This window comes from Loxodonta africana, chromosome 7, assembly GCF_030014295.1.
Source record: "Loxodonta africana isolate mLoxAfr1 chromosome 7, mLoxAfr1.hap2, whole genome shotgun sequence".
NCBI classification, from domain to species: Eukaryota; Metazoa; Chordata; class Mammalia; order Proboscidea; family Elephantidae; genus Loxodonta; species Loxodonta africana.
The window spans coordinates 7,705,641-7,717,903 of NC_087348.1; the positions used below are offsets into that span (position 1 = coordinate 7,705,641).

The 12,263-nt window shown below is 40.8% G+C and overlaps 1 protein-coding gene across 12 annotated transcripts in view; it reads right to left on the reverse strand.

The window, feature by feature from the left end:
• The window catches only part of KDM2A (lysine demethylase 2A), a 119,701-nt gene that overhangs the window by 31,787 nt on the left and 75,651 nt on the right, over positions 1-12,263 (reverse strand). For all 12 annotated transcript variants that reach the window (XM_064287714.1, XM_064287713.1, XM_064287715.1 and 9 more), the window contains 4 exons: positions 3,622-3,728; positions 3,176-3,269; positions 1,845-1,998; positions 750-865 (listed from right to left, as the gene is read on the reverse strand). In XM_064287714.1, the coding sequence (XP_064143784.1) occupies positions 750-865; positions 1,845-1,998; positions 3,176-3,269; positions 3,622-3,728 (471 nt within the window). The remainder of the gene's footprint in view (positions 1-749; positions 866-1,844; positions 1,999-3,175; positions 3,270-3,621; positions 3,729-12,263) is intronic.

The following is a 12,263-nucleotide window of genomic DNA, read 5'->3' on the forward strand; positions in this document are numbered from 1 at the left end:
TAAACGGTTTAAAAAAATTAAAAGAATAGTTTGTGACACCTGAGAACATGAAATTCGAATTTGTGTCCATAAATAAATTTTGTTGGAACACAGCCACGCCCATTCGTTTAAGTACTTTGTACAAGGCAGCATTAAGCAGTTGTGACAGATGCCGTGTGGCCCACCAAGCCTAGAATATTTGCTATTTGGGTCTTTACAGAAAAAGTCTGCCAATCACTGTCTTAAGGCCTCCATTGTCTGTAGTGGATTACCTTCTCCTCTCTGCACCTAGAAAGGTAGGCGCTGTATTATATCACATCCTTGGGAAAACAGAGAAAATAAAGACACGCAAGTCATTTCCTGAAGGCCTTAATTTTCTCATGGAACCCCAGTTAAGAAAGGTATGTATAAATGTACATATTAAAGTAAGACAGTTCAAATGTTACATAGTAATCAGAATAAAGAAACATATGAATTTAAAGTTGTGAATCTTGAGTTGATAAATCCCATTATACCAAATTATTCTAAGAGCATAAGAATGAAAAATACATGGTTCAAGAGATTACCAAGAACCTCAAATAACTGGAATCCCCAAAACCAACCACGTAGATCCCACTAAATTTAAAATTTTTCTCAGTGTTCCCAAAATGCGAAATTGCATTTTAACCCAGAAAAAAGTGACATTTTAATAAACTATCAATGGATCTCTTCACATCTGTCTTAAACGGAGTAAACCTCTTCACAACCGATTGTTACAGAGAATTACTTACCCGAGTCCGATCTTCAATGTTGTATATTTTTAATTGCATAGGGATATTGAAGCTATGCAGAAAATTGCCTCCAAACACTAATGTATCTGTAGGAGTATACACAGCATGAATCCATCCTGTAAGAAAGGGAATGGAGAGCGGTGGCTGAAAGTACGCATTATAAGGCGGCTCCCTCAGAGTACCAGTACTAGACTCCTGGACCACACTCTCTTCTGATTCTGCCTCTTCTTTTTGGCTGGTCAAGTTACTTAATCTTGCAAAGCCTCTATAAAACCAGGATAAATTATATCTCAACTGGTTGCTGGTGAGCATTAAATGAGAAAACGCATATGAAGTGCTTAGCACGTAATGAACTTTTAACAAGTGCTGCTACCATTAATTGGAGCATCTACCAGACTGTGCAAGACAGTTTACACACACTCTTATTTTCTCTTCACGACAAAACGAGACACAGAGATTTAAGTATTTGACCAAAATGGTCTATAGCAGGTGAACAGACAATCAGAATCCTAACACAGGTCTGTGACTCCAAAACCGGGGCTCCTTACAGTGTTTCTTTTGTAACCGGTGACTTGATCGAAATTATCACTGACTCAGCATGCTAGCTCTCACAACCATGCCTTTGTTGTTCAGTGCCGTTCAGTCGGTTCTGACTCACAGCAACACTAAAGGACAAAGTAGAACTGCCCCACAGGGTTTCCAAGGAGCGGCTGGTGGATTTGCACTGCCGGCCTTTTGGTTAGCAGCCTAGCTAGTTAGGTGGTTCTTAACAACGGGGTGTGTATCACCTGTAGAACTAACTGTCCCTATTCCTCGAGATTCTAAATTACTAGGACGAATGTGGGGCCCACACGTGTAGATCTGAAAAGCCTCCATTGGTAATTCTGATGTACACCTTCCGTGGAAAATCACTGCCTTGTTTTTTGTTTTTAAATAAGTTCTCAGCATCTGTTCCATAAAGACAAGAGAGGATACCATTGTTTTTTCTGCCCATCCCAGCATCATAACCATTCTTGGTGGTAATCTACCAATTTCTTTAAGTTTAAGAAAAGACAGTGGCTAGAGTAGATAACTACTTTTCCCCAACCTGCTTACCTGAGGGAATGACGAAGGTATAGCCCTGCTTGAGCTCAATGCGCTGGCAATCTGACACCCGGTCACCCAGAAAGATGTCTCCCTGTTTCCCTGACAGCAGCCAATTCTCGTACAGCTCCAGGTTGTGGGCTGTAGGGGGGATGAGCCAGAAGACCTGTGAGTTAAAAAACTTCAGTCTGTTAACAGCCATTGACATGACCCAGTCGTCTCCCTTAACTGATAAATAGGTACAAAGTTAAGACCACCAGGTAGAAGAGAAGGAAGCAATTCTCCCAGCCTACAGACCTTGACTATTTGAGAAACTTTAGAGGACACAAAGAGAAGATATTTCTTGTCTTCCACTTGATCAAACAGCATTAGGGCTTCCCTGCAGTTTAACTTGTAGAACCCAGAACCCACCCAGGATTCAGAGAAAAAAGGGTCATTTGGCTTGTTACCTGGGCAGGACCTTATACGCCCTTGGCTCTCTGGCCTTTATAGTCCTACTAAGAGGCACAGTTAGTTCAGTACAATATCTTCAAGAGACTGCCCTGGGTTGCTTTGTTCCAAGGTGGTAATAGAGACCACTAGGACAAAGCTTCTTAAGGTACCGCTTGAATGCATCCCGAGTAAACAAAATGACTTTTGTATTCAAAGGTACAGCTGTACTAGATTAGGACCTCCCATTCTAAATGCATTATCTACTTTCATTCAATTTCTACTTTCTCTCAAAGTTCGATGCACAAAAACGCATTCACTTTTATGAAGGAAAAAAGGTAACAATAGAGTATAATACTGTAAAACTCTGCTGTTAATTCTGGAGTTCCATTTTCACCCAGCATCCAGAAACACTCTGACATTCATTCCGGATGAGGATGATCTGTCAAAGTCCACTGACACCCTCAGAGAGAACACAAAGGCTCCCTGTGGCTGCATTTTAGACCAATGCCTCTAAAAAGGCAAAGAACCTCATTTGTTGATTTCATTGTGAATCCATCCAAAATTTGTGTTCCTTTCACCATTTTATTATATTTCCATGTAGAAAAATTATCTTGTCCTCCTAAAAACAGCTCCTTGCATTCATGTGGAGAACCCTGCTTTGGGAATCTAGAAATAGACTATTGAGGTTTACTAAGTACTGTGCCAATACTGGTGTCACGACAGTAGTCCAGATGAATATTAATGCCTACTGAACTCTAGCCAGGAAGCTGAACTTCATCTATAATCCTCCAGTAAGGGTTGGGACAATTTCCTAACAGATTCATTTTCAGGGTATATTAAGCATGCATGAACTGAAGCCAAGCCATAAAACCAGCTTCAGAGTCCAAACCCCATTACAACTATGACCGTACCTTTCCCCCTTGATGGATATGGTACCAAACAGAGGTACCACCAAAGTCCACGTGGAAGTCAGTATAGCAGCCTCGAACACTCATTAGACAGTACCTGACCCAAAGAAAGCAGCAGCATTAGTGTACTGATGAGAAAAAGAGGTCCTGCCCCACCACAATGCCGTATACTCTCCCTGTGGACGCCTCCTCTACCTTGAACCCAGTCACTTCCCAGTGTGTGAAAGGAATGCAGTTTTGAGTCATCCCATTGCCAGAAGGATTCATTCTGGTGCTCTTACATACACTCTTCCCTTTGGAAGGTAAAGCCTACTCTTTCAGTAGTCATCTTTTGATCATTTGGGACATGGAAAGAGGCTCCTGAGGTAGCAGCCACTCCTCGCTGTCACTGTGCTCTCTGTCACTGCACTCTCCCAGAGCACCTTACGGAGACACAGGGAGTCACTCACTTCTGTACTTTTGGGTACTGCATCTCCAGAATGGCGTTTGTTGATTCAGTCTGACTTTCCTTCAAATGCCGTGGCCACATGTTGTCTACCCAGTCAATGAGATCCACCTTTAGAAAGAAAGAGAAAGCATTTAGGGTTCGAAGGAAGGGTTAGAGTTACAGAGAATTTAAAGTTAAGAAAAATAGAATCTCTCAAAATATATATTGAAAGACTACAATAATAAGCAAATTAAAACATCTGTTGGTGAATCTTAGTGTTAATAGTCAAACGTTCTAGAAATAATTATTGAATGAGGATCAGACCAATGGTTCCATCAACATGATTAAAAAGACAGTATTAATCAAAATGGAGTAATTAAATGATGCAGTCACGTCCAACCAGGGCCACTCTTCTCTATCAACATCAGTATAATTTGTTTCTTTTTTGATCCAGTAAAAGGTGCTGTCTGAAAGGTACTTGTAAAGTTACCAAAAGACATACCACTGTTAGTGCAGTTAAGGAAACTCAAGGTAGAGAGAGCAGAAGAAAGAGCAAGAGAGAGAGAAGTTCAACAGTTCGAAACCATCAGCCACTCCTTGGAAACCCTATGGAGCAGTTCTACTCTGTCCTATAGGGTAGCTGTGAGTTGGCATCAACTGGACAGCAATGGGGCTGTTTGTTGTTTGTTTGTTTGGTAGGGGCAATGGGAGAAGCCTTAGGGGCACTGTGGTTAAAGTGCCTTGGTGGCATGGCGGTTAAAGCACTCAGCTACTAACTAAAAGGTCGGTGGTTAAAACCCACCAGCTGTTCTGCGGGAGGAAAATGAGGCAGTCTTCTTTCATGAAGATTTATAGCCTTGGAAACCCTATGGGGCAGTTCTACTCTGTCCTTATAGGGTCGCTGTGAGTCAGAATTGACTCGACAGCAGTGGGTTGGGTTTTTTGGTACGGGCACTGGCCTAGAGAAACTACTAGGTTAGGAATCAGATACCCCAGGTCTATAATGTTTCCTCACGATCATCCAGTTCCCTGAAACTCATCTGTACAATGAGGACAAATACCTCAAACGGATGCTGGGAGAATGAGATGTAAATATATGTAAAAAAAAAATTTGAGATAATGTTATTAGTACTTGGGAAACTGTTTTAAGCAGTATTTGCTGAAAGAAATGAGAAGGAAAAACAGTAACCACTTAGGTGAATGCTTTACTCGGAATTGTAACACGTCCTGTATGTGCAATGTCAGTACCCAATCACTGAACTCCAAGGGACAGTCTCAGGTGGATAAAGTGTGCAAGCCAAATACCACGAATCCAGTATAGTGTTGATGTTGCAAATATCTAACTTATGGCCTTAAGAAATATGTACCTGGTGAGCTTTACAAGAAAATTTATATATTTGAACAATTATTCCTTACAACACATACCTAGACAAATGCATATGATCTGGTCAAAATGCTATGATGCAGGAGTCCAGTGGACACCCAGGTGCTAACCATGGGCATGTACAGAAGGGAGCACCAATGGCTTGGAAGAAGCAGGCAAGGCGAAGATTAACTACTAAGGTTAACCTGCTGCCTCATGTCAAAGGATTTCTGCTCAGGGAGCCAACAGTTTTAACCTAGTATCCACTGGACCTGACCCACTGTGTCTGTATAAGGAGAAGATGGGTTGGGGACACAGAAATTTTTTTTTACCAAGTTATTCATTTAGAGAAAGTGAAATTTATCTGGCTAGAATTTCTAAACTGTAGCAACAAGCCAGTCATTCTGGCCTCTCTATCTGACACTATCAGTATCATCTGACTACAAAGAGAATATTATGGTAATGCATTCATATTTTTCTTCTTAGGTTAAACTTTAGTGTTTGGATAAGCCTGTTTTGCTAAATGGCCTGATCCATATGAAAGCTAGTCTCCTCTAAGAATAATCACCAGTTTCTACCTGTTCTGCACCAATACCATGACTAAACTGGGAAGAAGTTCAATACCCTGGACTTAATATACCCATAAGGAGACCTGGTGGTGCAATGGTTGAGCACTTAGCTGTTAACCAAAAGGTCAGCAGTTTGAATCCACCAGCTGCTCTGCGAGAGAAAAGACCTGGCGATCTGCTTCTGTAAAGATTTCAGCCTAGGAAACCCTACGGGGCAGTTCTACTCTGTCCTATATGGTCGCTATGAGTTGGAATTGACAGCACGTGAACTATAACAATATACCCAAGTTGTTGTCGTTAGGTGCTGTCCAGTCCGTTCCGACTCATACTGACCCTATGTACAACAGAATGAAACACTGCCCAGTCCTGCGCCATCCTCACAATTGTCATGCTTGAGCCTATTGCTGTAGCTACCTCGTCAATCCATCTTGCGGAAGATCTCCCTCTTCTTCACTGGCCCGCTAGTCTACCAAGCCTGATGTCCGTCTCAAGGGACTGGTCCCTCCTGATAACATGTCCAAAGTACGTGAGACGAAGTCTTGCCATCCTCAGTTCTAATGAGCATTCTGGCTGTACTTCTTCCAAGACACATTTCTTTGTTCTTCTGGCAGTCCATGGTATATTCAATCTTCTTCTCCAACACCATAATTCAAAGGCATCTACTCTTCTTCAGTCTTCCTGATTCACTGTCCAACCTTCACATGCATATGAGGCTACTGAAAACACCATAGCTTGGGTCAGGCCCACCTTAGTCCTTAAAGTGACAATGCGTCGTTTGATTTCCTGACTGCTGCTTCCACAGGCATTGTTTGTGGACTCTAGCAAAATGAAATCCTTGACAACTTCAATCTTTTCTCCGTTTATCACGATGTTCCTTACTGGTCCGGTTGGGAGGATTTCTGTTTTCTTTATGTTGAGATGTAACCCATACCGAAGACTCTAGTCCTTGATCTTCATCAGTAAATGCTACAAGTCCTCTTCACTTTCAGCAAGCAAGGTTGTATCATCTGCAGATTGCAGGTATATGGTCTTCCTCCAATCCTGATGCTGTGTTCTTCTTCACATAGTCCAGCTTCTCAGATTATTTGCTCAGCATATAAAACGTATATAACCCTGATGCACACCTTTCCTGACTTAAGCCACTCAGTATCCCCTTGTTCTATTTGAACCACTGCCTGCTGGTCTAAGCACAGATTCCTTGTGAGCACAACTAAGTGTTCTGGAATTCCCATCCTTCGCAATGTTATCCACAGTTTGTTAAGATCCACACAGTCACATGCCTTTACACAGTCAATAAAACTCAGATAAACATCTTCCTGGTATTCTCTGCTTTCAACCAGGATTCGGCTGACATCAGCAATGATATCCCTTGTTCCATGTCCTCTTCTGAATCTGGCTTGAATTTATGGCAGTTCCCTGTCAATGTACTGCTGCAACCCCTTTTGAAGGATCTTCAGCAAAACTTTACTTGTGTGTGATATTAATGATATTGTTGGATAATTTCCCCATTCTGTTGACAAAATATACCCATACACTGTGCAAAAACATTTTATGGCCTTCTATGAACTAATTTCTCCCCATCACTAAATGAATTTGCATATTATATCTGTTGCCATATTCCGTCTCCCTTTTAGTACTGCTGGAATAACAGTAAATGATCTCGCCTCTCACCAGGAAACTCCACTTTATGCTACCACCCATAATGAGCAATTAAAAGTTGCCAACCTTCCTTTCCCTGCACCTACTTTTATACATGCTATTCCTTCTGCCTAGAGAGTTCTATTCTCCATGCTCTTTGCCTCTTTATTTCCTTATGTCAAACTTAGGTACCATTTTCTCCAAAGAGCTTCCTCTATTCTCCTCCAGTTTAGGTTAGGTGGACAATTCCTATGCACTCCCACAACTGTTGTTCTTGTTGTTAGGTGCCATTGATTTGGTTCCGACTCACAGCAACCCTAAGTACAACACAACAAAACACTGCCCGATCCTGGGCCATCTGGACGATTGTTGAAATGTCTGAGCCCACTGTTGCAGCTACCATGTCAATTCACCTCATTGAGGGTCTTCCTCTTTATTGATGACCCTCTACCCTATCAAGCATGATGTCCTTCTCCAGGGACTGGTCCCTCCTGATAATATGTTCAAAATACATGAGATGAAGTCTTGCCATCCTCGCTTCTAAGGAGCTGTACTTCGAAGTACTTCTTCTGGCTGTACTTCCAAGACAGATTTGTTCGTTTTGGCAATTGATGTTATAGTCAACATTCTTCGCCAACAGCATAATTCAAAGCCATCAATTCTTCTCTGGTCTTCCTTATTCATTGTCCAGTTTTTGCATGCCTATGAGGCAATTAAATACCATGGCCTAGATGCACCTTAGTCCTCAGAGCGACATCTTTGCTTTCGAACACTTTAAGGAGGATTTTTTGCACCAGATCTGCCCAATGCAATACATCATTTGATTCTGTGACTTCTGTTTCCATGCACGTTGACTGTGGATCCAAGTAAAATGAAATCCATGACAACTTCAATATTTTCTCCAGTTATCATTATGTTGCTTATTGGTCCAGTTGTGAGGATTTTTCTCTTCTTTATGGTGAGGTATAATCCATCCTGAGGAGCCCTGGTGGCACAGTAGGTAAGAGCTCAGGCTGCTAACCAAAAGGCTGGCAGTTTGAATCCACCAACCACTCAGTGGAAACCCTATGGGGCAGTCCTACTCTGTTCTACAGGGTCGCTGTAAGTTAGAATCGACTCGATGGCAATGTTTTTTTTTTTTTTCCCTTGTTTAATCCATACTGAAGGCTGTAGTCTTTGATCTTCATCAGTGAGTCCTCTTCATTTTCTGCAAGCAAGGTTGGGTCATCTATCACAGGTTGTCAATGACTCTTCCCCCAATCCTCATGCCATGTTCTTCTTCATATAGTGCAGCTTCTTTGATTATTTGCTCAGCATCGGATTGAGTAAGAATACAACCCTGACACACACCCTTTCTGATTTTAAACCACTCAGTATTCCCTTGTCCTGTTCAAACAACTGCCTCTTGGTCTAAGTACAGATTCCTTGTGAGTACAACTAAGTGTTCTGGAGTTCCAATTCTTTGAAATGTTATCCACAATTTGTTATTCTTCAGAATATTATCCACAATTTATTATGATCCACACAGTCGAATGCCTTTACATAGTCAATAAAACACAGGTATTCTCTGCGTTCATTCATGATCCATCTAACATCAGCAATGATGTTCCTCATTCCATACCCTCCCCTGAATCTGTCTTGAGTTTCTGGCAGTTCCCTGTTGATGCACGGCTACAACCGGTTTTCATTTATCTTGAGCAAAATTTTACTTGTGCATGATATTAATGACATTGTTGGGTGGTTTCTGCATTCTTTTGGATTGCCTTTCTTTGGAATGGGTACGAATATGGATCTCTTCCAGTCAGTTGGCCAGGCAGCTGTCTTCCAAATTTCTTGGCATAGGGAAGTGAGCGTTTCCAGCGTCGCATCCATTTGTTGAAACATCTCAATTGGTATTCCGTCAATTCCTGAAGCCTTGTTTTTCACCAATGCTTTCAGCGTCGCTTGGACTTCTTCCTTCAATACCGTCGGTTCTTGATCAATTTTTTCATCTTTGGCATTAGTGGTTGGTGTGTAAATTTTAATAACAGTCATATTAACTGGTCTTCCTTGTAGGTGTATGGATAATACCCTATCACTGACAGCGTTGTACTTCACAATATGCTGTATTATTTATTCACTTTTGAAGCATTTACCATACCTCCTAAAATGGTTGAACGTCGACCAGTTCTTTTTGGTACGGTGACTGTGTATTCCTTCCATTTTTTTTTTTTTTTTTTGTTGTTGTTGCTTTCTGCGTTGTTCAATATCTTTCCTGTGGAATTCTTCAACACTGCAACTCGAGGCTTAGATTTTTTTTTTTTTGCCCCCAGTTCTTTTAGCTTGAAGGATGCCAAGCATGTTCTTCCCTCTTGATTTTCTAAGTCTAGATCTTTGGACATTTCATTATAATACTTCACTTTGTCTTCTCAAGTTGCCCTTTGAAATCTTCTGTTCAGCTCTTTTACTTCATCATTTCTTTCACTTGCTTTAGCTACTCTACATCCAAGAGCAAATTTCAGTCTCTTGTGACATCCATTTTGGTCTTTTCCTTCTTTCCCGTCTTTTTAATGACCTTTAGCGTTCTTCATGTATGATGTCGTTGATGTCATTCCACAACTGGTCTGGTCTTCGGTCATTAGTTTTCAATGCATCAAATCTGTTCTTGAAATGGTCTTTAAATTCAGGTGGGGTATACTCAAGGTTGTACTTTGGCTGTCACAACAACTTGTTTTAATTTTCTTCAGTTTCAACTTTAACAGGAACTGATGGTCTGTTCTGCAGTCAGACTATGGCCTTGTTCTGACTGATGATACTGAGTTTCTCCATCAACTCTTTACACAGATGTAGTTGATTTCATTCCTGTGTATTCCATCTGGTGAGGTCCACATGTATTGTCGCTGTTCATGTTGCTGAAAAAAGGTGTCTCCAATGAATAAGTCATTGGTCTTGCAAAATTATATCATACGATCTCTGCTGTCGTTTCTATCACCAAGGCCATATCTTCCAAGTACTGATCCTTCTTTTTTTTTCAACTTTCCCTTTCCAATCACTAGTAATTATCAATGCATCTTGAGTGCATGTTTGATCAATTTCAGACTGCAGTTGGTAAAAATCTTCAATTTCTTCATCTTTGGCATTAGTGGTTGGTGTGTAAATTTTAATAACAGTCATATTAACTGGTCTTCCTTGTAGGTGTATGGATAATATCCTATCACTGACAGCACTGTACTTCACAATATGCTGTATTATTTATTCGCTTTTGAAGCACTTACCATACTGTAGTTTATATAAACACTTATTTTCTTGTCTTTTTTCCCCACGAGATGCTAAGCGTTTTGAAGACAAGATGATTGTGTTTTCCACTGTCTCTTTAGCACCTAGCAGTGTGCTTAGCATCTGGCAGACACTTAGTGAACTAATAAGCTAACTCTTATGGGGGTGGGGGGAAGGTGAGGATCATAAGAAATAAGTCAATCTAGATTTGAGAAATACCAATAGGAAATTTTCTATATCTTGATGGTGGTGGTGGTTACATAAGTGAATACATTAGTTATAATACACTGAAGTGTACACTTAAAATGGACACACTTTATCGCATTGTCAGTGGTACCTCAATAAAGCTGACTTCTATAAAAGCATTACTGAGATCCATTAGAGAAGGCCGAGATAAACGGAGGGATACACTTTGGGAAAACAATACCAGTACCATAAGCATGTTACTGCTTATATAGCACGGTCATAAAAAGCCTGCTTGCTTTCAGGAGCTAGCCTTGCCAACAGCTCACTCAATCTTATTGTATGTGTTTAGGAACCTGAAAGATACCAGCGCACTGTGGTTTCCGTCCCCTAGATAATTTTCTATTTCCGACCCTTTCATAAGTTCTGATGCTCGATTTTTATAATTTTACAAAACGATGTAGCATTTTATCATTAAAAGTAAGGGCAAAATGAACAAACTCAGGATGCTACAAAGAAGGCAAGTTGTGAGTCGTCATGTATTTCTAAAATTTAAGAAAGGATAAGTATGATTCAGGTCATTTTTTACTTCTATAGTTATGTTCATTGTACTTTTAAACTGAGATTCAACAAATACATATTTTTCCATAGATTTACTTTTTACTGAATTTGTTACTGTTACAGAGTTCTCGCATTGCCAAAATCAAGACTGAAAATCCAAAGAAAGAAATGGTACAATGAACACCCTCATCTACCCATCATGTTGCTGTTGTCAGGTGCTGCCGAGTGAGTCGATTCTGACTCATAGTGACCCTATGTACCACAGAACGAAATATGGCCCAATCCTGCACAATGCTCACAATTGTTACTATGCTTCAGCCCATTGTTGCAGTCACTGTGTCAATCTATCTTGTTGAGGGTCTTCCTCTTTTCTGTTGACCCTGTACTTTACCAAGCATGATGTCCTTCTCCAGGGACTGATCCTTCCTGACAACATGACCAAAATATGTAAGACGCAGTCTCGCCATCCTTGCTTCTAAGGAGCATTCTGGTTGTAGTTCTTCCAAGACAGATTTGTTTGTTCTTTTGGCAGTTCATGGAATATTCAATATTCTTCGCCAACACCACAATTCAAAGGCATTAATCCAGCTTTTGTAGGCACGAGGTGACTGAAAATACCCTGGCTCGGGTCAGGTGACATCTTTGCTTTTCGACACTTTAAAGTGGTTCTTTGCAGCAGATCTGCTCAAGGCAATGTGGCTTTAATTTCTTGACTCCTGCTTCCATGGGTGTTGATTGTGGATCCACATAAAATGAAATCCTTAAGAACTTCAATCTTTTCTTCGTTTATCACGATGTTCCGTATTGGTCCAGCTGTAGGGATTTTTGTTTTCTCTATGTTGAGGTGTAATCCATACTGAAGGCTGTGGCCTTTGATCTTCATCAGTAAGTGCTTCAAAGTCCTCTTCGCTTTCAGCATCTGCATATCACAGGTTATTAATAATTCTTCCACCAATCCCGATGCCCTGTTCTTCATACAGTCCAGCTTCTTGGATTATACAGGTTGAATAAGTATGGTGAAAGGATACAAACCTGACGCACAACTTTCTCGACTTTAAACCACACACTATCCCCCCGTTCTGTCTGAACAACTGC